The sequence below is a fragment of the Agelaius tricolor genome, unplaced genomic scaffold (genome assembly GCF_023055355.1).
Source record: "Agelaius tricolor isolate 1412-34295 unplaced genomic scaffold, bAgeTri1.0.p SCAF_19, whole genome shotgun sequence".
Classification (NCBI taxonomy): domain Eukaryota; kingdom Metazoa; phylum Chordata; class Aves; order Passeriformes; family Icteridae; genus Agelaius; species Agelaius tricolor.
Window position 1 is genome coordinate 65,511 of NW_027269279.1, and position 27,992 is coordinate 93,502.

The following is a 27,992-nucleotide window of genomic DNA, read 5'->3' on the forward strand; positions in this document are numbered from 1 at the left end:
AATGAGCCGGGGAGCTCAGAGATCTTGGTGGAGTCATACTGCTTAAAAACACAGTGACTACTGCAGCAGAGGAAATGTTTTAATATGCAGTTAACACAGACAATTTTTATGCTTATTTTCAGATACACAAGATAATCCGTCACTATTTAGGGGACATCTCTGTGCTCAATTTAAGCTGATAAAATATGGGTACCTAAAAAAGTATAAAAGTATAAACATTTCCCCCCTACACAATTACAGTTTTAGTAAATTAAATTCAGTTTTAACTTCTTAAAAAAAGACAAAAATTGTATGTGTTGTGGAGAGGCCAGCAGCTTCCCGTGCAGACCACATCCAAGTCACAAAATGCATTACAAATCCTTTCAAGCATTAGGCACACGGACAAAACATTTAGCCCATTGCTTAATCTGTTTAGTAGAAATGTTTCTTACAAATTGTTTTGCCAAACTTTTATCAATGTCGAAGTCCTTTAAAAAATAAAATAATAATTAAAAATAAAGTAGACCCTGGGTGTTTGAAAATCAGTATACAGTATATGCATAAATTCTGAAATTACTAAGAATGAAAACTGTGATGTCTTTAGAATTTAAAACCATCTTGTAGCTTTTTGAAACTCCCTTCCACTGGTTCCATGAGTCAATGAAGCCAAGTTTTATACTGTCCATTTTGTAAAGTGTTTTAAAGATGTGCTAAAGATTTTGCTCAAAACATAGTGTGTGTCTTGTGTATTAGCCTTTATCAAGGACAAACTAACAAAGCTGCACCACATTCTGTTCAAACACTGTTCTTAACTGCATAGCTGAAACTGTATAGAAAGAGAAAGGCTGATTACAGGGATCCTGAATATCCAAAGTAATCAGGTTTTTCAACTGGATGGAGTTTATGTTCACACTAAGGTTGATTTTAATCCAAGTCATAGAGAGATAGGGACCTAGGACTAGCCAGCTGTATTTCTGTAAAACCTTCAGCTCTAGAAAAATCTCTACCCTAATCCACAGTTCAATGCTTATAGGCATTTTATAGAAGCAGAAACACACATATGAGTACAAACACCTCCAAAGAAACAGAATGTTCAGTTGGTCATTTTAACTGAATTTTGATTCCACTTTCAAGCATGTGACCAGGACTGGAGCGTAACTTTTGCAGGAGACTGTTTAACAGAGAGAACATCAAGAATAACTCAGAGGAAGGCCATTTTCTCTGAATTTAGTCTTCCCTTTGGGTATTGAAATAAGCTATACATCCAGTCAATATATACACCCTTCAGAGAAACCTTTTCTCTGTTGTGTAACTTTTACACATGCTAGTTTCAGTTGATCTTCTAGGCTGTTATTACATAATAGATTATGTCACAGAACCATAAGGAATGTGCAGTATAATACAGTCAACTGGGGCTGACACTGATTCTGAAACAACATATGCCCAAATACTTGCGTTTCTGGGCTGTAACATTTGTGTGTGTGTGTGTGTGTGCATGTGTGTCTAAGTGTATGTGTGTGTAGCACCAATTACATTGTCCTTTTAAGGTTTACAATGATTAGTAGGAAAAGGTCTCCAAACTGATCAACATTGGGTCATCCAGCACCAGGCATTAAGTGCTACATGTCTCCAAGGAAAATATGAGTGCATGGTCATTTCTTTTCAAATGACCAGTGTCAATAAGCCAACAAGAAAGCACAACCATGCACTACAACCAAGACTTAACACACATTCCCACACCATCTATTCCCATTATGTAATCTTGCAATGCTTCCAGAAGTTGACACCAGCTTATAGGCAAATATGGTTGAACCCAGATCAACAGAAAATTGTCTAAATCAGATTTTTTTCTTTTGCAGCCAAGCCTCTTCAGTGTGACAATTCACTGCATCTTCGAATAAAGAAAAAAATTGTCACCGTTCAATACTGTCTTCACATCCTGGAACCTCGTTCTTGCAAAATCTGAAATAGACCAATAAAAATTCTATAAATGAAGATTAGCTCAATGTCATTCCTAAAGCATGGAGATCAAAGAGCAACATAATGACTACTTTAAATAACTGGTAATGTGTCAGGGACCTGGTTTGAGGAAATTCCTGGGATCTGTGCTTTAAAGCTGAAAAAAGACAGATTGATATGTACAATGTCTACTATCAAATACCATTAAAACAGGTGTAAAACACTGCTAGGAATTGAGTATTATTAAATAAATCATTAATACATTAATAAGACTTAAGAGCTGGCAATTGCAAAAAATAAGCCATTGTGCCTCAACTTAGTTCAGAAGATCCTGAGGTCCTATGTGTAAATTAACCTGTGTACTTTACTAGGAACTGAATTTAATCTTAATTTTTCCTGTTCCAGAAAAACGTCCTTAACCTTCTGAAGTTTCAGATGCTAACTGTGTTCCATAAATTAGTACTGAAAACATGAACTAGCAAATCAAAATGTGCAGAAATGTCACACTGGGTGCACTGATGCAAGAAGTTTTTAAAGGCCAAGTACTACCTAGCAAGATTTAAATCAACAACATCCATTTTACTTCCAGTTTTACTATTTTTTGTCCTTTTCTGTTTCAGTTTATTTTGTCTCCTCCAGAGAGGAAAGGATCCAAGTCTTAGGACTGACTGTTCAAGCAACTATATTTTAATGTTGCTGCTCTAAACTGAATTACAACCAGCAATACTGAGGTGAACTGTTGGGCGGAACAGTACTCTAGAACTGTGTCAGTAGGCTGTAGAACCAATCATGACAAAAGGCAAACAATGCATTAAGCAAAGCTTCAAACGTACTGAGCATAAGTACTTAAGAATGTTAATCTGTAAGTAAAAGTCCTATGATACTTCATTTTCTTTTGGTTCTTGGTAATTCTCTTAGCATAGGGAAGGGCTCTTTATTTCAAAAGCTGAAAGAAAGCAAAGGCACGATCCCCGGACAATGGCAGAGCTTCTCTCAAGATGGATTTTCCTTCTATTATGATCTTTGTGTAGCCTGATGTTACAACAAACACTCAGTAGCAGATTCCAGCCCACAGAATCTGCCAGCACACATAAACACTTCAATCTCTGTGCTTTTAGGGTAAAGGCTGGCAGCTGATTCACAGAACAGTTTCAAGTATGGTTTTAAATTTTAAAATCTGAGATATCTGGTTTCCTTTTAATATTGTTTAAATGGCCATTTAAACAATAGTGACTGAAGACAAGCAAGGTCTCACCTGCTTTGCCCAACTCCATGGGATTTTTTAAAGGCTGGAGTTCATGAAACACCCATTACCATTTGTGTAGCTCAGGGACAGTTCAGAGGCAGTGTGGTGTTAGCTCAAAAAATTAAAAATCTACTTTATCACTTGCTCACTGTACTCCCTCCTACACCTGGATCTAGCTTTGTGCATACAAAGTTCTTTTTCATTTCAAATTCAGCATTATTGTTTTGAAGTTATAAAGCCAGATGTCAGTGCCACTATTTTGAAAAATTTCCAAAATACAAATTGACGTTTTCCACTGGTCATATCACACTTTAAGGTACATTTTAGAAGCAAAACCCTCTTATTTCATGAAGGTAATTCATGACTGTTACACATGACTATGTGTACTAAGCAAAAAGCATCCATATGAAACTGTAGGAAAGAGATAAGTGAATTCTGTGGGGAACAACCAGGCTCTGTAAATTACTCAGCAACTGCTTGTGTAATACATGCCAAAGGGACTAGATAAACTTACAGAAGATAGTGCCACTGATACCAAGTCATGGTATTACAGTGTCATTGTAGCTTCCATAAAATGACCTAGATGAAGGCTTGAAGAAAAAAATTCACAGACTGAGTTTTACTGTAAGGTGGGGAAATACATCAGGAGCAGATATCATAAATGCTTCATACTTAAACTCCTTCCCCAAGTATTTGCTGTCGGTCAGACCAGAGAACAAAGTGCTGGAGTAGACGTCCACAACAGAGGATAACAGTCTGATGCAGTAAATGGAGTCAGTAAGTGAAACCATATCCATCAGAGACAAAAACATGGCTGAAATAAATACCTGTGCAACTAGAAAATAATACTGGATCCATTAATTTTGTTAATATTTCCGATTTAATATGAAGTATTTGAGTTTATTCATTCCTGGGAAAGTACTTGCAAGATTAATAGCCTTAGAACTATTTTATGTAGCATCAGGAAACACATGCAGTAAGATAAAGCTGAGCCAGATCTGGACACTGAACTTTGTGCACTTTACTGAACCAGTAATCCTAACATAAAGCAGAAAATTCTATTACATCAGGCAATATTTTAACACACTTTTCTTGATGCTTCTTCTGTAACCTTCACCTCTACTGAAAGGGAAATCATAGACTCACAAGAGTGGGTTTGGTTGGAAGGGATCCTAAAGATCATCTCATTCAAACCCCTGCCATGGACACCTTCCACTGTCCCAGGCTGCTCCAAGCCCTGTCCAATATGGCCTTGGACACTTCCAGTGATGGAATAACCACAGCTTCTCTGGACAACCTGTGCCAGGTGTCTCACCACCTTAACGGTAAAGAATATGCTCATCATTATATCCAATCTAAAGCTAGCCTCTTTCAGTTTAAAAACCTCACCCCTTGTCCTGTCACCATGAGCCCTGGTAAAAAAGTCTTTTTTCACCTTTCTCATAAGGCTTTTTAAGCATTGGAAATGCAGTCGGCCCTAGGGCTGTCTTCTCCTGGCCTAACAATCCCAACTGTCTCAGCCTGTCTTCACAGGAGAGGTGTTCTAGCCTGCAGGCCATTTTTGTGTCTCTCCTCTGGACCCACTCTCACAGGTCTTGTACTGGGAAACCCAGAGCTGAATGCAGCATTCCAGGGGGGATTTAATGAGAATAGAGTTGAGGGGGAGAATCACTTCCCTTGACCTGCTGGACATGCGTCTTTTGCTGCAGTCCTGGATAACTGGCTTTCTAGTCTTCAAGTATTGCTGGCTCAAATTCAGGTTTTCACCCACCAGTATGCCCAAGTTTTCTGCAATGCTGCAGTAAATCCATCTATCACCCAGTCTGTACTGATACTGGGGATTGTACCAACTCTAGTACAGATCTGCTGTATAGAGAATTTTCCTTATTTTCATATTTCTGTTTTATTTTCCATATTGGTGCACCAGATCCAAAGCTGACTTAAAAATTCTAAACAATGCTGAATGAACTTTCATATTCTAGGGGCCTGAGTGTGATTGTTTCTTGGGCAAAAGAACAAGAAAACTATTTCTTCCCACTCAAAATAAGGCTGCTGCTGCTGCTAGAAATGTGTTTTAAGGACTGCTTGCCTCTCAGGCAGCTTAAGAATATTACATTCAATTCCAGCAAAGTGCCAGTTTACTTTGTTTCAATAAAGCTTTAGATTCGATTGATTCCTTTCAGCCATTCCTGAAGAGCTGGCAAAAGCAGTAGCTTCTGTATGCATCATTTCAGAAAATAATATAGGTTCTTTTTCAGCCATGTGCAGTGACTTAGAATCACAGCATATCCTGAGCTGGAAGGGACCCACAAGAAACATTAAGTGATGATCCTGGCCTTGCACAAGTCAACCTCAAAAATCACGCCATGTATCTGACAGCATTGTCCAAACTTCAGAGGTAAGTGTTAAGGCTGCTTTACAGCTAAAAAGGTCAGGTGTATAGGTGAGAAGCCAAAGTTTCATCTCATGTGATGGTAAATATCTTCAATTTATACAGGCTCAAGTGACCACCCACATCATACCATTGAAAATTCAATGTATGTTATCTTCTAGAAACTAGAGAGTGGAATAAATATGAATAGTACTTAAAGACACATTAGGAAAAGTGCCTAAGTTGTTTTTTCAGATGCAGCTTTTTTTGTGCTCTTCCACTTGTGACTTTTAATGTAACTTGATCTTCAATAAGATGTCAAACTACAGCGGAAAGGATCCCTCCCCAGAGTTGTTTCCTGTGATAAATACCACTGCAGCACCAAGATCATACTATTTACTTATATTTGCCACATCTTTACTAAGAAAATCCTTATTTCAAAATTATCAGTTAAGACCACCTTTGGACTATGCTGCACTTCAATCAAGTTTGTTAAATTATTGCCAAATCAGACATTTACTGAAAATGTATACAGTAAGTTTGTATCACACGCCTCTACATGTAAAAAACCTATCTGACAGAAAAGATGGTGCACATAAAATAAGAAAGAAATGAATGAATAAAAAGCAATTCTGGCCCTAGAATCTACATTAAGAACTTTCTTTCTCATCAAAGCTTTAAGGTACAACTCACAATACAGTTTATAACAGCAACACTAATTATTCTGTCAAAGAAGCAATATCCAGAACACAAATTCTACCTTTGCCAACCATGCCACAACTATAATCACAAACACACACACACACACACACCACCAGGACTAGCTGAAGGACAGCACTAGTGGGGGTGGGAATTGGATGGGGCAGAAAAGAATCTGGTTAAAATCCTAGGGCAGCTAGTGCTCACCATGACATTTACACTTAATCTGAGTCATTCATATCGTAATCCGTTTCTTCATCCTCACTCTGAGTGTCATGCAGCATGCAGCACGTATAGAAGAAGGAAGGGAAAAGAAGAGATTGCAAGTGAGTCAGAGCTGCAAAAAAGTAAATTCCACTTACACCTGAAGCATGTGGCAATGACATTTATTTACTTTTACCTGGGACCTCCACTCTTTATATAAAAAAGTATGACAGCTGACCATTTCAAGAAGGAACGTAACAGATATCATGACAATTTCCTCTTCCAAACATCCTGAAGTCAGCAGATAGAAGCCAACAGTCAGGTCCATAAAGTGGTTTGAAAGAGAATACTGCTTGTGGGAATACAGCTTATCTTTTGGTTGTGCCATGGCTACCAGTAAAAGCCAATGGAACCATTTAAGATGAATTTTCTTTGTTTAGGTGTATTAGAAGGTTACACAGAAGTTGTCTATAACTTATTACGCTGTTAACTAAAAAAAGAAAACACAAGAAAAAAGTCCCTAAGAAGGAATGAAGATGAAGCATGATTAGATGGCTATCAGAAGATACTTTCTCCCATTCTAAAAATCCAGGACTATTAACTAAAACTGAAGTGCTTGTCAATAAAAAATACATATTGGCAGTTTGGTTTTTTTTCCTTCTCTAACTCAATCTGCTGTAAAAGTAATAGGAGGAGTTTCTTGTAAGTCAGTCCCAGTACACGAACATATTATTCTGTATATAAAGGTGGATACCAGAATTTCAATCATATGAACTTCATGAAGACCAAGTCGGACACTACCGAGGCGAGAGGAAAATGCTTGCTAAGAGGGAACTATGGAGACAACATCTCCCAAAGTCAAGACCCCTGAAGACAGCTGTCAGAAACCTCTCAAGAAAAAAATAAATGATTTTTCCTTTTTTTCCCGGTCACAACATATACCTATATACAAAAAATATGATCTTTTAGAAACTTAATATATAATAGAATTATTCTTCATGTATCGCCTATTAATTGCTAGGAACAGCTTAACTCTTCCAGGACAAAAGGAGGGAACCTCCAACAAAAATTAACAGTAATTACTATTCATCACAGTGGTCAAATGATGCTCTGCTCTCTTCTCTGAAATAATGACCAAGCAGCACACTAATGAAGACGTCTAAGACAGCCTCTCTTAGCGCTACTCCATTTACACAGTTGTAATGCAGTCTCAACTAGCTTTTGGTTTTTGTCGTTAACACTTATTTTTGACCCATATTTTCTATTACATCAAGGATGCAACATAATTCTGGCAACTACTAGAGATGCACTACCACTCCTTATGAAGATCTTGATTAGGCACTAGAATTCTACTTTTTATTTCAGGTAGATATCTCAGCCCTAAATTATTACCACACACCTCTAACATGTCAACTTTCAAAGTCTTCCTCAAGCATCCTGGCAAAACCAGACCTTAACTAGGGTTTTGAAAGAGTAAGTCATGGCTTACCCAGTGTCACTATTATTTCATTGTGGTGGTGTGTGTGTGTGTTTACCCCCAACTACATTAATCCTCTACAACTCTTTGGAAGCTTTATCTCAACAGTGATGAACTTAAATTACTCGTTTCACTAGGAATCCAACATACAGCTTAGAGTATTTCTATAGTTCAAATTATAAAATTATTCCATATGTGTAGCTGCATAAGCATAGAAAGTAATGAAGTTTTATCTATTTGAGGCCTCAATACCAAGACTCAGACCCATTCTTAGCATTATTTCAAAACCAATTTCTTTGAAGGTGATTTTTGAAAAAGCAAGCTTTGATGATTTATCAATTGTTTTCCATCTACATAAAGGAAATCAAAAGCTTTTTAGACAACTACAGATGTATCCAGTTTGTCTGTAGTCATCTCCTCATACAAAGCAGCAATACAATGATAAAAGCTGTTCACCATTCATGACTCTGAGTACACTTACATTACAGAACTGCTCTGCCTTATGATTAGTCAGCTGTGGTTTTACATTTTCCTTTGTACAAATTCTGAAATACAGCTGAGTAAAATGCTAAGATACTGTGCCCATTACAATCTTATTATAAAGCTGGTTACAGAAATTAAACTTGGTAGAACCCTAGAAGCATTAACAAGTACCCTCATTTTATTGCACATGACTTTTACAGAGATAGCATCTTTCAAGTTCCATTCTCAACAGTAAGATTTCTTCAGCAGAGGCCAAGCAAGAAAAACAGTTTTTAACTGAACCAGTGTTATATGTTGAATAATAAACAAAACCTAGTTTCTCAGCTGTAAAGAGCAAGTATTTGCCAATACCTGAAAAAAAACAGGTCCTGAAAAAGTACAGAGTATTGTATTTAAATAATTTGGGCATGCATAACAAATGCATGCTGATTGTACCATTTACAGTCCCTCATACAATGGACAGGGAATCATTATTAGTCTTGAACAAGGGGGGAAAAAATGGGGGGGACAATGAAATAATAGTCTACAACAGAGGTAGATCTATCATGACTTGTGTAGCCCACTCAATTCAACACAATTTCTTTAGTCCAGTGCCTAGTAACTCACCTTTGCTTTTTCACTGGGTTCACTGGTTGTGCCATAAGGAGTGTTATGCAATTCCTTTGAGACAACACACAGAAATTCAGCCTGATCTTCATTGCCGTAGTTATAGGAAGAACCAATACTGACCAGCTGAAAGATGAAATTTTAAAAAAAAGTCAGTTGTATCCCCACATAAAACAAATTCCATAAAGTCTCATGATTAGTATAAACATTCCTCACGGTTCAGACTGTAGGCTGTGCCTGAAGCATGATTCTGCACTTCAATGCAAATACGTTCTGATGCTGACAAATACATTGACAATACATACTCTGATGATAAGATACACACAGGTTATTTTTAAACAGTTACAGAATTAATGATTCACTGTGAAAGAAAAGACTCTGGAGGCAGGCCAGTGAAGAAGTAGCCTGTTCCCTGTTTCTGTTATTTACTAGAAACCTTCCTATCCTCCAAAGTTAATTTCTAAAGTTTATATGCAGTATCTTAACGTGGCATGATTTAACATGTAAATGGCTGCATGCAGGATCCTCTTTAGCCTGAAGGGATACCCATCAGTACTTACAGAATAATGGTATTTCTATTAAAACATATTTTGAATGAACAAACACAATATTTGCATTTGATTGGAAAACAACAAGACACGGTATGGTGGGACATCAAGATTAACATCTGAAATTCATACGTACTGCTACAAGGAAGTTAATCAAGGAAGTGCTACAAGCAGAAGCCATGTATAATGAAATGTGACATATTTACAAGTTTCTACAGTCTCTACATTGAATGATAAATGACAATTTACTGAGAAAGAAGAATATACTCAACATCACTACTACTTCTTATGCAGCATGTTTACCAAATGGCAGAAATTGTCTTACCTTACACACAATACACTTACCTAATATGCTAGAAGCTTTACATGCTTGCCTGCCTTTCCAAGCCAGATTCAATTCAGATGTAGCTGGTTCATTTATTTTAAAGTTTTATTTCAAAAGCACAACAAGATAATGTATGTTTTACAATGTCAGATCTACTGACACAGATCAAAATCCTAAAAATAAAACTGTTGCACAGATACACTGTGTCAATTTGTCATTACCCAAACTATATTTAATCTATCTACCAAATCACCACACATATACAATAAGACTGCCCTATTCCCCAATTTCTACTGTACCATTTAAGTGCTCTAGAAATGGCCACATAGAAAAGGCCTAACTTATTTTTCTAAACACTGCAGTTACCTCTGTAAAGACAAATAGTGTGCTACCCTTAGTCTAGCAGAACAACAAAGAGAGTAAAAGATTTGTTAAAGCATGAAAGATGAAGCCAAGATGAAATCCTGATCCAGAGTTTGCACATAAGGGATAAAATTATTCCCCCAACAAAAACTGAAGTTAGACCAAGGTGAAAAGTAGCTTCCATATAGCACTGTTAGAAGAAAACAAAGTCTCACTGTACTTTCTATGGAGAGGAGAGAGATGTTCAGATGTTCCTGGACTGCAGTTAAGACAGCCAAGCAAGCACTTCTACAGATGGACAGAGTCAATGTCTACAAAGAGTAGTAGGCAGTGTGTCTACATAATGAATCAACTTGATGTCAGGTCTAGGCACTGTCAAAAATTTTTGGAGCCTGATGATATTACAGCATACAAGGCTCAGCTTTCCATGAGCAGCACTGCCCATCAAAATTCATCATTCACAAATTACGTACTTTAACTACACTGAATGTGATCACCAGAAACCTTCCCTGCCTCTTCCTCTTCTAACATCACTCTAGTTCTGCAAAATATATATATAAAGAGCAATGAACACAGGCAAAAATTATCGTCAAAGACATTTTTTCAACCAAAACTGTGTAATGAAGTTACAAACACCCAGGTTTTCTAGAAGCACCAATGGATATAAAGACATTATTTACCTTGAGATGTTAAATCAGCTACTCTTTCACAATGAATACTCTGCAGTCTGCACCGTAAGGTATTTGTGCAACACAGAATCATGAACCCCACAGAGTAACTAGTTGCACAAGATGGACTAAGAAAGTCTACTGAAAAGCTGGAAAATCAACTCAAATTTACTTTGTATATTAAGATGATTTGTTGGTTGTCTTTCCTATCAACAAAAAATATGCACAGATTTTCAGAAAATAAAAGCAATTAAGTTGCTTTAAACCCAACAAAGTGGTACAAAGTTTACACTATACATTATATGGCAATTATAAACCATTTCGTACAAATACGGTAACTGTGTCAATTATTAAGGTAAAAGGTAGGACATTAAACAACATTTTTAACCCACTTAAAGGCTAGAAAACATAAAAAAAATTGCATACATATTTAAATAAAGCCACTCAAAATTCACCTTCTCTGAAGTTTGAAGAATTCAAGCATACGATTTAATTAATATACAGTTGACTCTTCTTCTTGGAAAATGGCAAGGACTAGTTATCAGGTAAGCTATGTTAACTACCAGAAGGAAAAATACTTCTTTACTTATTGACACTCTAAAGAAACAAATGACCTCTCTGAAAGTAGATACCATACAAGACCCAAACATCAGCCAAATCATCAATCCTGCTTCAACCAGGTTGACAGGTCTTCAGTTGATAGCTACTAACAAATTCTTCATAATCCAATCATGTAAATCAACGTATTGCAGGTAAGTCTTTTTTTAGGAGACATGGCAGATTGAATATTTTTAGCCAGTTGGATAGGACTATCAATTTAGCTGACTGCAAAACATCAAATGACATTTTGCCACTACTGAACAGCTGATAAAGTCACTTTTGCAGAATGAGACCCAAGTTCCTCAAAACTCCAACTCACAATACTCTCATAAGCAGTTTGATATGTGTGCAGTCAAAAATGTAGCATTTGCATAGTAGCAACTGTATGCTAGAAATGTCATTGTAGCTTTCTGAAATGATCAACAACAAGGGTGATGGCAGAAAAAGAAATAGAAAATGATTGCAGATTAGAACTGAACTGTTTTGTCGGAACTGAGATCAGAAATATGTTTTAGCACTCCTATTCCAAAAGTCACTTCACTGTTCCCAGTATTGGTGACTACAGTTTAAGAAGGATGCTGATAAACTGGAAGACTATCCCTGTCATGTCCATCTGCCCCCCCACTACCACCCCCATCCCACACCCCAAAAGAAGCCACAACACATCAGAGTAATCTGAGGTATGAAGAACAGGTCAAAGGATTTCAGATTATCCAGCCTACTGTTTCTCAGACTTTCTGAAAGGACAAACTGTTTTTGTTCTGAAGCCACATTTGCTTCATGTAGCTTAAATTACCAAGAACTTAAGGAAGGATAAAATAACATGGTGAAATGGTAAATTCCATAGATTCGTACGCTTTTATATATATACGCATATGTACGTATACATACATATATCTATTTTTCTGCATTGTTTTTTTCCTTCCATGGCTTGTTTCATTACACTCCTTACTAAAGCAGTGTGATCCTATTTAAGCATCCCTGTAAGCCCCAACAGCACCAGAACTGAGCACAGGAAAATGCCAATGCGACTTATCACAGAAAATTCATTAGATAAGGATCCATTACTGCTTGCATGACATAAGGGTTAAAGAATGGGAAAGCAACATTACTTTTATTTTTATTAAATCAAAAGAAATATAGTTATTGCTTGATGTGCTAATAGAGATCACAATTCTCCTGAAAAGAAATCACAAGAAGGAATTTCCTGTCTCATAATAAGGAACCTTATTTTTGAAGTGAACTAATCTCATGCCTAACTGAACTGAGACAGATCTCTAAACCAGACACATTTCAGTAACATGCCTATACAGATTTGCTGCATTGTTTTAATAATATTGATTCAAAATCTATATGATATATTTACCAGACAAATCAGCAACAGTATTGCTATCTCAGATAACCACTCCAGCCTGCACAAACAGCAGCCCAATCTTCTTCTTCTTCTTCATCTTCCTTCTTCCTCTGCTTACCACTGGAGTTACTAATTTTAACTAACTTTCCTATTCACCACTAGTAATTTTCTTCTCTATTTTGTGATGCTCTAATCCTCAAAACCAAGTAAATTCTGTAACAATTATTCTCAAATTCTATTTTAAATATTCTTGTACTTTGAATATTACTGCTTCTATTTCAGATGTGGTGAACCCCTTGTTTCAACTAGAAGGCTTGAAAAAACGGTCCTTTCAAAATTTTTAATTATACTATCACCTAATAAAATCAAAGAAAATTGTCCACTCAATTTTTTTTTACAGAATCAAGTTGTATGAATCTAAGAAATGACTCTATGCCTTTTAAACATACAATGCATTTATTCTGCCTTCCCAAAGGATTTGCAAAAGTTTATGAAGATACATGCATATCAGCTCTTAAAACTCAGCACTGATGACTGACACCAGGCCTGAAAGAGTATTTATTTTAGGTCTCTTAATGCAATAGTTAGACTTCAATGATTTTTTTTTTAATAATTTTTATTTTATTTTATACCTGCATTAATTTCTTCACTGTCCTCCCCACCTTCCATTTTACAATGCTGTCTTTTACTTTGAGCTATCCAGGACATGAACGCATGAATAACATCATTCTGCCTGTACCCTACACATCACTTACAAGCCACAATTCTTTCTCTGTTGCCGGAAGTATGAAACACCCACATTTCACATTCCAAATGTTACCTATACAACTGCAAGAAACAGATAGTGCTTGGTACATTGAAAGCAGATTCTGCTATAAGGCTGGGTAACAGTCCGGGTTTCAAATCTAGTATTGCATGATTATGTGTCCATATTAAGTCACAAGCAAAGGTTTGTTTTTATTAAGCCATTTCACTATCATGTTATCTTCATAATGTTATACTCATCTTTCAGACTAAATAACCATATATGTTGCAAGAAAAAGAACAAGTACTCCAGGCATTTTGTTGATGAAAAAAAATACAGAGTACCAGGTTCCCAAATAAATTCACATACAACACTTCAAAGTGTAGCACAGATATTTAAAGAAACAGAAACTGCCTCCAACGTTACTGAGAGCAAAAAATCCTTCCCAAACTCACAAATATTTGTAAGTAACACAGCAATCAAAAAAGAAGAACAAGGGGAAAAGGAGGGATGAAAAAAATAGAGAATTAACGAAGCTAGGATTCTCCATTTGGATTTCAAGAAAATTTCCCAAGATGGAAAAACCCCAAAACAACAAAACAGTAAAGCCAAGGTAACACCCAGCACGTTTTTTCAACTTGACACAAGATTTAAAACTGTCTAATTTGCTCTCCCCTCACTCCTCCATATTTTACATATAAAAACTCCTGTTACTCGTTATTCAAATTTTAACATCTTTCATTCACCTAAAAAAAGAGTTAAGTTCTGAGTTACCAGAAAAAAAGGGTTCAAACTCAGAACTTAACTTTGGTGGATGAAATAATAATTTTCCTAGTTTACCAGAAAAGTCCCCTTCTGGATCCACTGAGCTCAAAGGTGTATTTTTAGGGCTCCTTATGTTTGAATTGTACCTCTTACTTAACAAGTATTGATCAAAGGCTGTTAATTTTGGAGGAAAATTTAAGGAAAAGAAGCTATTGTGGAAGTAAGAACTCTCCCTAAGAAAAACCTTGAACTAAATAACCGAGGGATTTTTGTTCGGTTGTTTTTCTATTATTTTTACAATGTGGACATTCATAATGTGTAATGAAATATCGTGAATATAAATAAAAGCCAGTCACAAATACACACAAACTACTATGTGCTGTACATCCAGAAAAAAAGTGGAATGATCTGAAAGCAGCAGAAACGCAAGGAGGCCAAGCATATCACTGTGAGGGCAAAAAGAATGGTGTGACACACCTCACTGCAGCATTTCTGGAAGCATCTCTCTTCCCCTTTCACTTCCCGTGACACTATCAGCAGAAACTCTGACTGCTGAGCCCGGCCACAGCTGTACTGGGAACCTACACTGATAAGCTGAAATAACCAATCAAAGCAAAACACAAAAAGAAACCTTTGTAAAGCTGAGGTACATACCGTTATCCAAATTGTACAAGTAGCAGATGAGCTCAAACATTCAGGTAACACTTACTCGCCACTGGAACAGGTTGCTATCAAGCTACAACTTTCATTTCAACTTAAAATTTACTGAGGCAGTTGCAAAGCCCTTTTTAATTTAAATGGAAGTCAAGAATTACTGATAAGAAGACAGAAAACTCCCCATATAACTGTGTTATAGCCAACTACTCTGAAAAACAAACAAATTTTGGTGCGTTATAAAAGTAACCATTATTTTCCTGTCATACATTGACAAGTGGAGAAGGCAGCATGAATATAAGACTGGAGGGTGTTATGTAAAGCAATATATAAAGCCTGGGTATTAAAGAGCTTCATCTTGTTGCAACTACTGATAAAATACAGCTAAGGAAACATAAGAAGTCAACGAGAGGAAAAAACGTTGAGTGGTCTAGATTAGTTTTAGAAAGAGTAATTTACAGAAGATCCAAGAAAATAACTGGAATGTAAAAAATTGTCTTGTTCCCACAAAAATCACTACCAAGAACACTGGCCAAACATCTAATAATTTAAAATTCAACCGCAGCTAAATTTCTCAACCTCTTATCACAAAACATATTTTGCCTTAATAACACAAGGCAATTCCTAGCCCATTTAAATTGAAGTATAGCTTTTCAGTGCACTTTAGAGAGATTAGAACTTAATTTATATGTGAAGAGTTAGACAACAATTGCCTATTCTGAGAAAACTGGAGATTACAACAGATGAGAAGGCCCACAAATAGTAACTTTATCTATATCCTGCTATTGTGTGTGAATAATTTTGAAGACAGCAGTTAAACACCATCCTCCTCATACAGTAAACAAACTTACGACTGCATTATGGTGCCAGACTCAGGTTACATTAATCATTAAAATATACATGATCAATGCCACTGCTGTCTAAAGTATTTCTATTTAGCCACTTTGTATTGCCCACAGTTTTTTATTCTGTTGTATTGCCAAAATACTGGGTTTTTTTCTGATTGACTGAAGAGGCAACAATTGAAGCTAAAAATCCTCTACAAAATAACTCAGGAAAGTGGGGCAGCATAATTTTTGGTAATAGATTTTGGACTGGGACTAATACATAATTGTACTATTCTAGCAGAGCTTTCAAATGTGTTCTTTGGAAAAGGGCATCAATACATCTGCATTAGTGCACCAACAGTTCAGCACCTTCCACTCCTATTTAATAACCGCATACAATCATATTTAACTATAAAATTTTGAAATGCTAAGCGTAAAAAACCATTTTTTCAAAACCAACCACTTGAACATGTTATATGTGGCTCAGAGCACAAGGACTCTTAATCTGTAAAAATATCACTCCTCTGAAAAAGCTGATGAGTCCATCTTTTTTCACGTACAGAGCATGGTGGGTACCAGCCCAAAGACTGCTTCTGAAGGAAAGCATGCTGCTGAGCAGCATGGGCTTAAAAAAAAAATACCAAATGCTACAGTGTTTGAAGGTATTTACAATAAAACTGTTTATGCACAATATTCTAATCCTGTTTCAAGTGAGTACAAAGGAGGGAATGGGCTAGTGTGAGGTAATGAGATGCTAAGTATTATGAGATCATACAGCTGTTCTGTTTATCTACTTCAAACTATGTGTCTAAAAATATTCGACATGGGAGAGGGAGGAAGTAGGGAGACAGCTGGATGAAACAAGGATGTAATGTCCAAGAGAACCACTGGATTATTCCAGTTCTAAAAGAGATTATAATAGGTCTTTCAGCAGTTGCACTGTCAAAGCAGTATTATTCCTAAATAAAATATCCCCGAAGGGTTAAGGATAGGTAAAAGATATGGTGTCATTTAAGCTGCTAAGAAGTAAAGTAGCTCTATTTGTAATGAAAGTTAGCTTCTCCTGACAAAGAGAATGTTGAAAAACCTTTTTCCCTGCACTAGTCAAAAAACAGTAGTGTATTAAGTGAGTTTTTTTCAGGGACTTAAACAACACTTAGCTTGTGGCGTGGCAAACAGACCTGGTAACACTTGAAGTGGAGTACTGAAGCATAAAAAGCTTGCTCTGTGTCTGTTTATTCTATTTGCTCATGACTGTCTCCACGTTACCAGCACCTTACATATTTTGTCAAATATAAATAAAATGTTCTCCTTCACTTTTGTGTCATAAACATTTCTTAAACGTTGCTTTGTTGTGTTATTACAGTGAGACCACACAGGATAATGGGCTTGTGCTTATTTCAATTTCTCCTATTGTAAGCATCAGACACTGAAAAAGATGCTAGCAGATGAACACTTGTGTTTCAGAGTTAACAGATTCATTGCTCCAATGCACTTTAAATACTCTGCTGGATTAGAAATGTGAAGGATAAAGCAGCTGTACAGTTCATTTCTTACTTACAGAAATTATCAAATATAACAGATAGATCTTGCAATTTTTACAGTGTGTTCTTGAATGTACACACAAAGCTATTTTTATGCACTGCAAAGAACAAGAACATTCACATAGCTCACAGCTATCAAGCTTCACATCTACACAGGTAAAATCCATCCTCCTTTATGTATCAGGTTTTTTTATCTGAAGAACCACTCTTTGGGCCTGGCAAACATTTATCTCCCAAGCTCATCTCTTTTACCCAGAGCTCTTCATATCTAACCTATCATTCACATAAACTTGAAGTTATAAGTTAATTCTGGTTGATTCACCCTTCAGCTGCTCATGAGTAGACACTGAAGAATTACATTTCAGACGTTGCAGATGTTTTTATAGAAAGTCAGCAAAATTTACCTCCTGGAAAGCTGAGTTTTTCTTTTGTTTTATGATAAATGCAAACACAAGTATCACATTTTAACTTCGCTGTGTATGTTTATCCAAATTTTGAAAATGACTGAATAAAAAAAGATGCATGGAATTTAATTTATAGTCCTCTTTCACAAAAGGTACTTCATACTCATTTCTTAGAAGACTGTGTTAACTATATCCCATAGGGATTTTTTACCTGTTCAAATTTCCAGCCATCGGACATTGTGGAAACCATTTGAGTGAGTTCCTCTTCCTGACACTGCAGCACTCTGTATACATGTTTGACTGGCACCTTCAAGAAGAAATATAAGATGCTCAACAGGGCATGGAATTCACTATGTTTGTGACTTGTCTGAAGTTGCCCTTACTCTCTAGAAATGGTAAGCAACACCATTTTGAACCCATCCAGAGCAATGAATAACTAGGGCCATTGTAGCTGAGACAAATAGTAAATGCTATCAGAGCACCCCTGCAATCCAACAACCTAGCTTAAAGAGAAATTTGTCAATAACAATGTAAGTTTGTAGTATCTCCATGAAGAATCAGCTACCAGGGAAGTTACCAGTTACCTGAGAAGCAGAGTTAATGAACAAACTTCACCATATTCACTTTCATGGAGAACATGAGCTGCTATGAGAAGAGGCAACCTTCTCAATCACAGAGCATTACAAATAAAGAAAGCAACTTTGCTACAAAAACATGACAGGAACTAAACAGCATCTGTATGTATATACGCTGCATAAACATACTGTATAAACAGCAGTTATATCATAGTTAGGCAACCCCATCATATTCAGAACATTTAAAAGTCAATGAGAAAGCTATGCTCTACAAAACCTGTTCTCTAACATAACTATTTCCAGAAATGATATTATGACAAATTCTACTATTACCAAACATTTTGGAACAATTACTTAGAATGTGTTCAGTTTTTGAAAGAGATCTGTTAAGTTTGTAAGCAAACTGGCAGGAGTCAGCAATTAAGAATATTAATCTTTGTATACTAGTGGTTCCAGATCATCCAGTGATGGAGGCAGCCATTCAGTATCTTACTGGGGAAATCAGGAGATACATTAAAAAAACAAATGGAACCCACTACTTGTCATAGAACAAATAATCAAAAGAACACAAGAAAACAGCCTCACCTGAGAGATTCTGCTGTCTCTTTCTCTTATTTTGTCCTTTACCAGTTTTATTAGAGATGTGATATTGTAGAATTCAGCCTCTTCCAGTACACCTAGTATGAAAACAGTTTTTGGGAAGACAGTATAACTAAAGACTCCAGGCCAAAATCACCAAACAGTTCATAAGATTATCTTCTCAACAGCTACAGAAAATTATTTACTTTTCTCTATGATAAGGCAGTTCACCAACCTAACAATTCTGGCTTCTTTCAGGTACATGTAATTCAATGTTTGGCTCATTCTAAAAAATTGCCCTAAAAATATCCCAAAGAAAACCGATGCCACTTCACATACAGAACAAGATAAGAAACAAAAAAATGAGCACAGATACCGTTCCATAGCAGACTACTAAGACTACCATACCTCAGGCCCTGCCTCAGGCTGGAATGCAAAAGAGAAATTTAAATAATCCTACTGAAAAATCTCTGCAGCTGCTAGCAAGCATAAAATTTTTCTTCCTGTCATTTGAGATCTTAGAGTCTGAAAGAAAAGCTTGAAGATATATACTGCTTCTACTCACATGTTCAAGGCCTACCTGTTCTCCACACGCAGTATGCTTAACTGTGCTTACCTAATGCTCAACTAATTCACATGGAAATTATATTTCACACTATTTCCCCCTAGTATTGTTAAATTGTATTACTCTTTGATAAATTTCTTCAATATGCTATCAATACAGTTTTATTACTGTATGTTTTAAAAGTCATCCTCCATTAGGGTAAAATTGATACAAACTGGGAACAAGGAGGGAGAAGCTGGGCACAGAATTCAGTCTTTAAAAGCATATTCCACACATCTGAACAATGCCAGAACTTCACTTTTAGTTTGCTTTACATCTTCTAAAGCTTACTTCCTAGGCAGCATTCTTTTGCTTAAAGAGAACTAAACCCAAATATTTCACAGTTACACAGGAAAGATACAAGATTACACAATAAAAGGCATTCCCCCTCTTGTTTGAATACTTATGTTCCAACTGAGAATGGGGGTTGTGAAATCAAGAATTGTACTCAAAATGCTCAAATAACACCATAAACTATAAGTGCATGATACCTATCAGTTTTGCTTGAAACAGATAGAAATGCTACACTGGTTAAGGTTTGCCATCTTGTTCTAAGCTAATTTTGGTGATTCAAAAGAAGTGAAAATAATAAGCAAGTGGCAAGCAAACGAGATATTTAGAGATGTCTTACCTTCCTCAGCTAGGTCCTTGTTAATAACCAGTTTTCCGTGTCTGAGATAGTTCAGCACTGGCCCAAAGTAGGTTGGGTCTCTGTCTATTAAATAGGCACCTGTTTCATCCTAGATTAGAAAAACAAACAAACACAAACCAAACAAACAACCCAAAACAAAGGAAGAGAACACCAAAGCCCAAACCAAACAAACCAAAAACCTCACAATGATTTGAACATCCAAGTGCGAACTGCAAGCTAATATTCATCTTGCAGCAAGCAGGTATGCAGATATAGTCACATCCCCTGAAAGCTGGATTTATTAAAGACAATAAAAGGAATTAAACAATGTAACTGTCATGGTATCAGACTGATCAATCAAATCATCCAATACACAACTTCTCTTATTTGATCAATCCCCCTAACCCCTTATCAATGATTAACAACATCGTTAGCATGAAAGATCTAAGCAGTAAGTGAGACCACCAAAAGTTAAGGTTAAAAATAGCACTTAAAACCAGGAAATCTTGTTTGGGAGCCTGAAGAGTCAGAACAATGGCTACATTCTAGCGAGCTTCAAATACCAGTTTTTTCCTTTTTCTTTTTTTTTTTTTTAATTAAAGGCAAACAAACTTGACTTTTTTTAACCTCAACGCTTTGCTCTAAAAACATTTGCTTTTGTCTTTGCTCAGATGTACAAATACTCACAGGGTAATAAGAACTGCTGTATACCAAGCAAGGGTTGTACATGCATCTTCTAAAAAAAAAAAAAGTAGAAGATGCAACTCCTACCTATCTCATGCAGACAAGCAAAGTAATAGATGAATAGATGAAAACTAATGCTCAATTTACCAAACAGACTACAGCGTTTTGTGAATTGCGAAACAGTTCAGGAGATTCACCTGCAGAGCTGATATTCTTGACAAAGAGATAAAGAAGCAAAATTGGTAATTCCTATGTTATTTAGAATCTATGTGCGAACCCCTGCAATCAAGATAGTACTGACACACTTGTGCTGGCTGGAGATCTAAGGAAGATTCATAGAAAGATTTCTAACTGATCTACTGCTCCTTTCTACTATCAAGTGGGTTACTGACTGTATTAATCTATTAGTCCATAAGGTTTTGGTGTAATGGATATCCTACAGATATCTACTAAAGAGATGTAGCAGCACCCCAAATACCTTTTTACTTATTCTTATTTTTAATATTCTAGTAGTTTACAGGAGATACTAAAAAAATTATCATTACCAATAATGTGGATCATACTCCCTCAAAACCATCGCTACTAGCAATAATTGCAAGTGAAAGAAAGAAACTCTACCGACTCAATCATCTGCATTTGAACATTAATGCCTATATGGAAAAATCTAATTACTGAACTGTGATATCTGAAAGCTCTCTCTACTTAACAGTATGTAGAGTTCCTAAAATGTTTTGCTGGAAAAAAACATGGAGGATGTATTTTCAGGTACATAGATTTAGTTTCTGAATAAATGCACTTGTCCAACCAGGATTGGTAGAATGTAGAAAGACCACAACCTCAACTACAAAAGCCAAAACCCTTTCTATAATTACAATTAAATGCTTTACACACCTAGACACAGTGTCATTTCAGAAGAAGTGAAGGAGTGTATAATTTTGTAGAAAATTAACTGTTCAATATAATGCTAACATATTAAAATGTGCTGTCAGTTAACCTACACTCAGACCAGACAATGCTTGATGAAGTCTAATCACAATTTCTTCTGATCTAAGCTCATGGTCTCACAAAAGCAAGACTATGCATCAAAACCAGTAGATAGATGAAGTAGACTAATTTTAATATTTAATCTATAAATATGTTTACATAACCAAAACACTTCAAGAATGTGCAATCTACAGATACAACCCAAAGAAATTAGAATAGCTGACAACTGTATGAATTATAGGCTGAAAAGTATTATTTAGTAAAGGAAAAGAAACCAGTGAGGTTGGAAAGGAAAATCCAAAACAGATAAAAATAAAAGCTGTTTTCAAGAAAAAAGCCCCGTACTTGGTCATCATCTGAACTGCATTAAGAAACACAGGGCTTACAAAACTGGAAGTCTTCGGAGTTAGGAAAAACCAATCTCTAGAAATAATCTTCTTCATTAAGATGATTGTAATTTTTCACACTGCAGTGTCTTCTCACATCCCCTTCTGAAGCAATACTGGTTGTCAGCTTTACACCACTTCAATGATAGAGAGGTGGGTCACAGAAGCAAAGTCATTAAAAGCTCTAAACGAAATCTTAAGTAGCAATGGCTACTTCACTCCTTTCACAAAAGGCCTGAACTTTTTTATTTAAAGGCCTTCATTATCTGAAATTGTACTTTTCTGAGTTGATTTCTATATATGAAACAAGCTTCCAACAAAACCACAAAGGGAAGAAGCTATGTCAGCTCTTCTCTTTCAAATTCCACCTTCTGAGAGGTCATACACGAAAAAAAAAACATCTCAGTAGTCTCATAGTTTACTCTGGAAGCCTTTCAGACAAGGTGGCTTGAAAAATAATAAAAAAAGAAGGCACACAAAAGTCCTATAATTTTTGCTGTAATAGATTTTTTTAAAACATTAGAAAATATCAACAGTTAAAGAACCCTGGCTAAATTCTAACAGTGTGCAAACCAAATTCTGTCAACAGGATTCACTTAAGCATCTAAATTCATGCAAAAGTTGCTTACCCAGATTATAGAGTCAGAAAATATGCATTAATTAACATTAAGAGGAGGATGTGTGTCTTGAACATTGACCTGACAGCTCAGATATGCTACACACTAGCACCAGGGAGCCAAGAATCAAGAGATGAACCGACCAGTAAAGAATATTGTAACCATATGCAAATAAGGCACAGGTGAGTGGCGCAAAAAATTTACTTCCTCAGCACCTTCCTATAGAAAATGCCTTATCACTCCTCCTTTTGAGTGAGCTGCCTGAATATCCTTCAGTGTATGCTAAGCACTTCATGTTGAAATCACTAAGAAAGGCCGATTACACTAGATCTTTAAGGATATTTATGTAAACATAAATCCAATACAAGCTGACACAGAAGCGTAGTCATCTGCTCTACCTAGAACTCTAAAAATACGTCGTAAGTCTTTCAGAATATTATCAGGACTGTTTTCATCCACATGTACATGAAAACACACTGTGTAATCACATGTAACTAGCTTTTTGACACTTTTTAATAAAAACTGTTTTATTGAAAGATAAAATAATAAATTGCAAACGTGATCCAATGTGAACCGGACAATTAAAAGAGGTTGCTAGTTTACATGTACCTAACTAGCTTTACGCTTGCTAGCTTAATTATTAATAGGCTTTGATGTCCCAGCTATGCAATTTCCTCTGCTAACTAGCAAATTGTTTTTTCTACAAGCTTTGAGAAAGTTTGCATCTTCACTGACACAACTAGTGTAGGTATTTTGAAGCCATTTCCTAAACTTTGGGTGAATACCACAAATGTCAGATAAACCTATATTCTAATAAGGTTTCAAAGTTCTCTCTCTTTCAGATGTATTTTATAGAAACAGGTGTTACTGTTTACCAGAACAGCAGGTAAAATTAGAAATAAAACAGAAATTCAACTTTCCTCTGTATTCAGTATAGTGATATCACCCCACACTTAGAGGTGTTTCCTGCAAATGCTGTCATTCTTCATAAGAAAATTCAAAACAAATGCTCATTGTCTTTGTGCATCCAACCCTAAACTGCTAGTTAATCACAGGACTGTTTGTATCTTTACCCAGTTCTACTTTTGCATTACATTCTTCTCTGAAGAGCTTTTTTCTTCATTGTCTGCAAGTTCTAGGCCGTTTTCATGCATATTTACAAGGACACCATTTAGAAGACAGCATTGCCTACGTACAGTGAAGACTGCATTTGTTTATTACCACTCTCCCACACTAATGTTTAGTTCAAGTTACAAACACCATGGAATTTTAGAGGAAATCCAGTAACTTGCTCTTAAATTTTCAATCACCTGGTTCAGCATACCAATGAAAAGTCAGTGTAGCTCACAATTACATTCCTTTGAAAAATACTGACCAAAGCAACTAAATGATCATGTATTCCAGTTGCAAATGTTTTCACTTCAATCTTTATAGAGACTGAAGCTCAAAGGAATCATAATGAACACTTACCCTCATCTTAGTTTAAAACACACAAAGAACTCAATTTATTTATAACCTTTAGAAAGTAGCAGTTAAACCTAATAATTCCAATAAATAATTACTGCCACTGTTAATATTATGGACTTTCTAACAAGGACATCTATAATTTGACACTTTGCTAGCTGTATTTCACAACACCTTTCCTAGACTGAACAGGCAGGCTTCTCTACTAGATTTCTTGTCTCCCTGTATATACCTCTGGACTGAGAAGTCACTCCTTAAACTCCATGCCATTAAAAAGTTTTGTTCTTTAAAACTTTTCACCAAATCATATTTCACCTTGTGATTACTCACTGCTCTGCTATGACCTTGAATTGTGGATGCTAGAATCCAGTACAGGATTCCAGCAGGACTCAAAAGGTGCACCAAATACATACGCCTCCCTAATCCTAATGCAATTCTTGGGGAGATTTAACAATCTCCCCAGGAACTGCATTAAAACACTAGCTGAAATGTCATAAATTTATTTCCAATAATTATCTTCATTGGGATCAATACTGGATCTGGACACACTCAAGTCATACCATCAAGCTCTTGGCTCAAGGTTGTATGCTTTAACAGGAATATTTTAATTTTACATAATTTTTTAATTTTACATCATTTACATATTCTGAGTTCTTATAAAGGCAGCAATATGCAGAGAAACACAGTAGTATTTGGTACTAAATTTGGATTTATATATAATTGTCATCTCTATCATCTGTGCTTTTTAAATATTGAACTAGTGAATTTTTCACAAACTGTCTGCAGACTAGTGGTACTTATCAAAACTACATCAGTAATACAACCCACCTGACAAGTCAGAAATCTCATAGACAAATGAAATGTATCTGTTATTTCTTAGAAAAATGACTACAATTTAGATATTTCTTAATGCTGACAGTCAAGGCTGCACTACCAGGAAGACTTTGACTTTTCTGAAACACTCAGTGCTTGCGTGCTCCCTTCTTTGACAGATTTGATGCCAACTTTAGAAAGGCATTAAAAATCAAGGATGAATACTACTGCCAAAACCTTATTACAAAAGTTTGACAATCTCCTTCTTAGGGGAAAGTTAAAAGAATGCTATAACAGTTTGCAAATAAAAAACTGGTATATAGCTAAAATAGGAAGATGCTGAAACAAGGAATATATGTAAATTATTAGCAGTAATGCAGTAAAAGCATTAAATTAAACAATGATGACAAGGTGAGCAAGGCTCTGCTCGTCTATTTTTATGTATTCATCTCTAAACCAAGATTTAAATACCATGGAAAACAAATCTTATTCTGAACAGTAAATATGACCGCTACAGCTCATTTATTTGCTGAAATCTGAAATGATTCTCGAACAGTTTTAAAGCTGCGAGTGACACTCTGAAACATACTAAATTCAGAGAGTCAATGTCACTCTCCTAATGCATTCAACACTAGTTTGGCCACAGAGTGTGCTAAAGGTGAATCTTTCTCCCATTACAAGTGGAAACATACCTGACAGCAAGCTGCCCTGTCCTTCTCAACATTAGTACCTGAAGGCAGTTTAAAGGCCAACATGCTACCTTTCTTGAAGCCTCTCAGTTCTTTACAGTAGGAAGCATTAAGGAAATCTTAAAATGACAGACTATCCTGAGTTGGAATTGACCCACAAGGATGAAGTCTAACTCCTGGCCCTGCACAGCAGAGCCCCAACACCCTATCATGTGCTTGAGCTTTGTCAAGCTCATGGCTTAGGGTCATGACCATTCCCTGGGAAGCCTGTTCCAGTGTTCAATCTCTCTGGAAAGAACTTTTTCCTGATATCCAACATAAACCTCCCTGACACAGCTCCAAGCCGTTCCCTTGGATCCTGTCAGTGGTCACACAGAACAGAGATTGATACTGCCCCTCAAGAGGAACACGCAGACAGTGATGAGCCTTCCCTCGGCCTCCTCTTCTCCAGCTGAAGAAGCCAAGTGACCTCAGCTATTTCTCATATGGCTTCCCCTTCAGAAACTTTGTGTTCCTCCTTCAGATGCTTTCTAAGAGCCTTATATCCTTCTGATATTGTGCTGCCCAAAACTGGCTACAGGACTCAAAGTGAGGCCACATCCCAAAAAAGAGCAGAATCGGACAATGCTGGACAACAGAGCAGGACACAGCTGGCCATTCCATTTGCCAGAGCATATGGCAGTGCTTTATCTTTTAATTAGGAAGCATTAGAAGAATGCTTTCCTACTCTCTCCCTAAGAGACAGTTTACCTATCAGCAAGTTGCCTACATATTTAAATTTGGTTTTATAGGTAAATTAAAGCTCTCCATAAAAACCTCAACCAAAACCAAAGACAACTACAAAACAACTCCCACACCACCAGACTTCAACTTTTTTTCCTTCTAACTCAGGAAGATTACATTCTGTTCCCTAAGTGTTCAAATATCCTTTCTGGAAGTTATGCCTGAAAAAATGATGAAATCTACTAACCTCACTGAAAAAAACCCCTTCAAAATTTATATATAATAAGCAACTCCTTATTTTCAACCTGTTGGTTATAGGGTTATAAGCTGTTCCTCTCTTTTCCCTAACTTTTTTGTCTGTGATGCTCCAAAATTTCTTTCAGAGCCAGCACTTTATATCCATTACTACATACCACTACATATCACACCACAAATGAAATCTTAATAACTTTCTTCCCCTACTAAAAATGAGTCAGAGTGAATACCAAAATATTCACCCACTACTCGCAATCTATGCAGAATATGCAACATTTTTCTCTAAGAATTGCTGAAAAGACAGAATGCTACGTCTAAGTGAGAGATTATTATCCAAAGTACTTTGCTCTGCTGCTTGTAATTGAACAAGAGAATAATGACAGTGCAGAAATAACAAAATGTCAGTGCATGCAGATATTTCATTAAACCGCTAAAACTAAACTCCGTCAAACGACATAGAAATATCACACAAACGTACAAACGATACTGTGCTGTCTGCTGTATTTATGAGCAGTTTTGTATTCGCGAACCCAACTGCTTCGCACGACAGCACTCATTAAGCAGCACTCTTCAAGAAGACTCCCTCCACGGCAGCAGAGTCGTTCCTGCCGCCCCTCACCGCGGCGCCGGGCCCCGCGTTCCCGTCACGCCGACGGCCGCCTAGGCAGGCGTCACAGCGGGACGGGGCACCAGCCGCAGCGCACCCTCAGCGCGGCAGGCGGGGAGCGGGCCCGGAGCGGGCCCGAAGCGGGGAGCGGGCGCGGCGGGGCCGGCGCTCACCTTGTCAGAGTCCAGGTCGGGGTCGGCCTGGCAGAGGCGGAAGAGGAAGGACTTAGGGTCCCTGCAGAGCGTCTGTCGAGTGGTCAGGAAGCAGGTGCCCCCCACGTTCAGCCTGACCCACTTGCCGGGCCCCGCGGCGGGCAGGGGCGCCGAGCTACACCGACGGCAGGGCCCGCCCGCGCCGAGGCCGCCAGCCGGGGGCACCGGGAACTCACAGTGGTTCTCCGCCGCCATCCTCACCACCGCCGGAAGGGGCCGCCCCGGCTGCCTGGCCCTCGGCGCACCGCCCACCGGAAGCGTCGGCTGGAACAGCGCCCTGCCCCTTCTCGCCACCCGCCCGAGCGGCTCCGGCTTGGGGCCCCGGGAACAGCCCTCACGTCTGCGACA

At 37.1% G+C, this 27,992-nt stretch overlaps 1 protein-coding gene across 4 annotated transcripts; it reads right to left on the minus strand.

Annotated features, from left to right (window-relative positions):
* Nucleotides 1–65: 65 nt before the first annotated feature.
* KCTD5 (potassium channel tetramerization domain containing 5) lies at nt 66–27,989 on the minus strand. 4 transcript variants are annotated; one of them, XM_071444712.1, is made up of 8 exons: nt 27,606–27,989; nt 20,211–20,319; nt 18,982–19,073; nt 18,033–18,128; nt 14,870–14,986; nt 9,025–9,150; nt 6,462–6,520; nt 66–1,941 (listed from the first exon to the last, which is right to left on the minus strand). In XM_071444712.1, exons 1-7 carry the CDS (start codon nt 27,837–27,839, stop codon nt 6,476–6,478), a joined length of 819 nt encoding a protein of 272 aa, XP_071300813.1. In that variant the 5' UTR covers nt 27,840–27,989; the 3' UTR covers nt 66–1,941; nt 6,462–6,475. The 4 variants fall into 4 exon arrangements, with proteins under 4 accessions (XP_071300813.1, XP_071300815.1, XP_071300814.1 ...); XM_071444714.1 differs by lacking the exon at nt 14,870–14,986; XM_071444713.1 differs by lacking the exon at nt 6,462–6,520.
* Between the last annotated feature and the right edge of the window lie 3 nt (nt 27,990–27,992).

Bases quoted from the DNA above. Each gene is read 5' to 3' on its own strand.
- KCTD5 (XM_071444712.1), bottom strand. From the start codon at position 27,839: ATGGCGGCGGAGAACCACTGTGAGTTCCCGGTGCCCCCGGCTGGCGGC. The intron at 20,320-27,605 runs GTGAGCGCCGGC...TTTCTAATCTAG, and splicing joins CCGACCTGGACTCTGACAAG to GATGAAACAGGTGCCTATTT. The intron at 9,151-14,869 runs GTGTGTCACACC...TTCATCTTTCAG, and splicing joins TCCAGAAATGCTGCAGTGAG to CTGGTCAGTATTGGTTCTTC.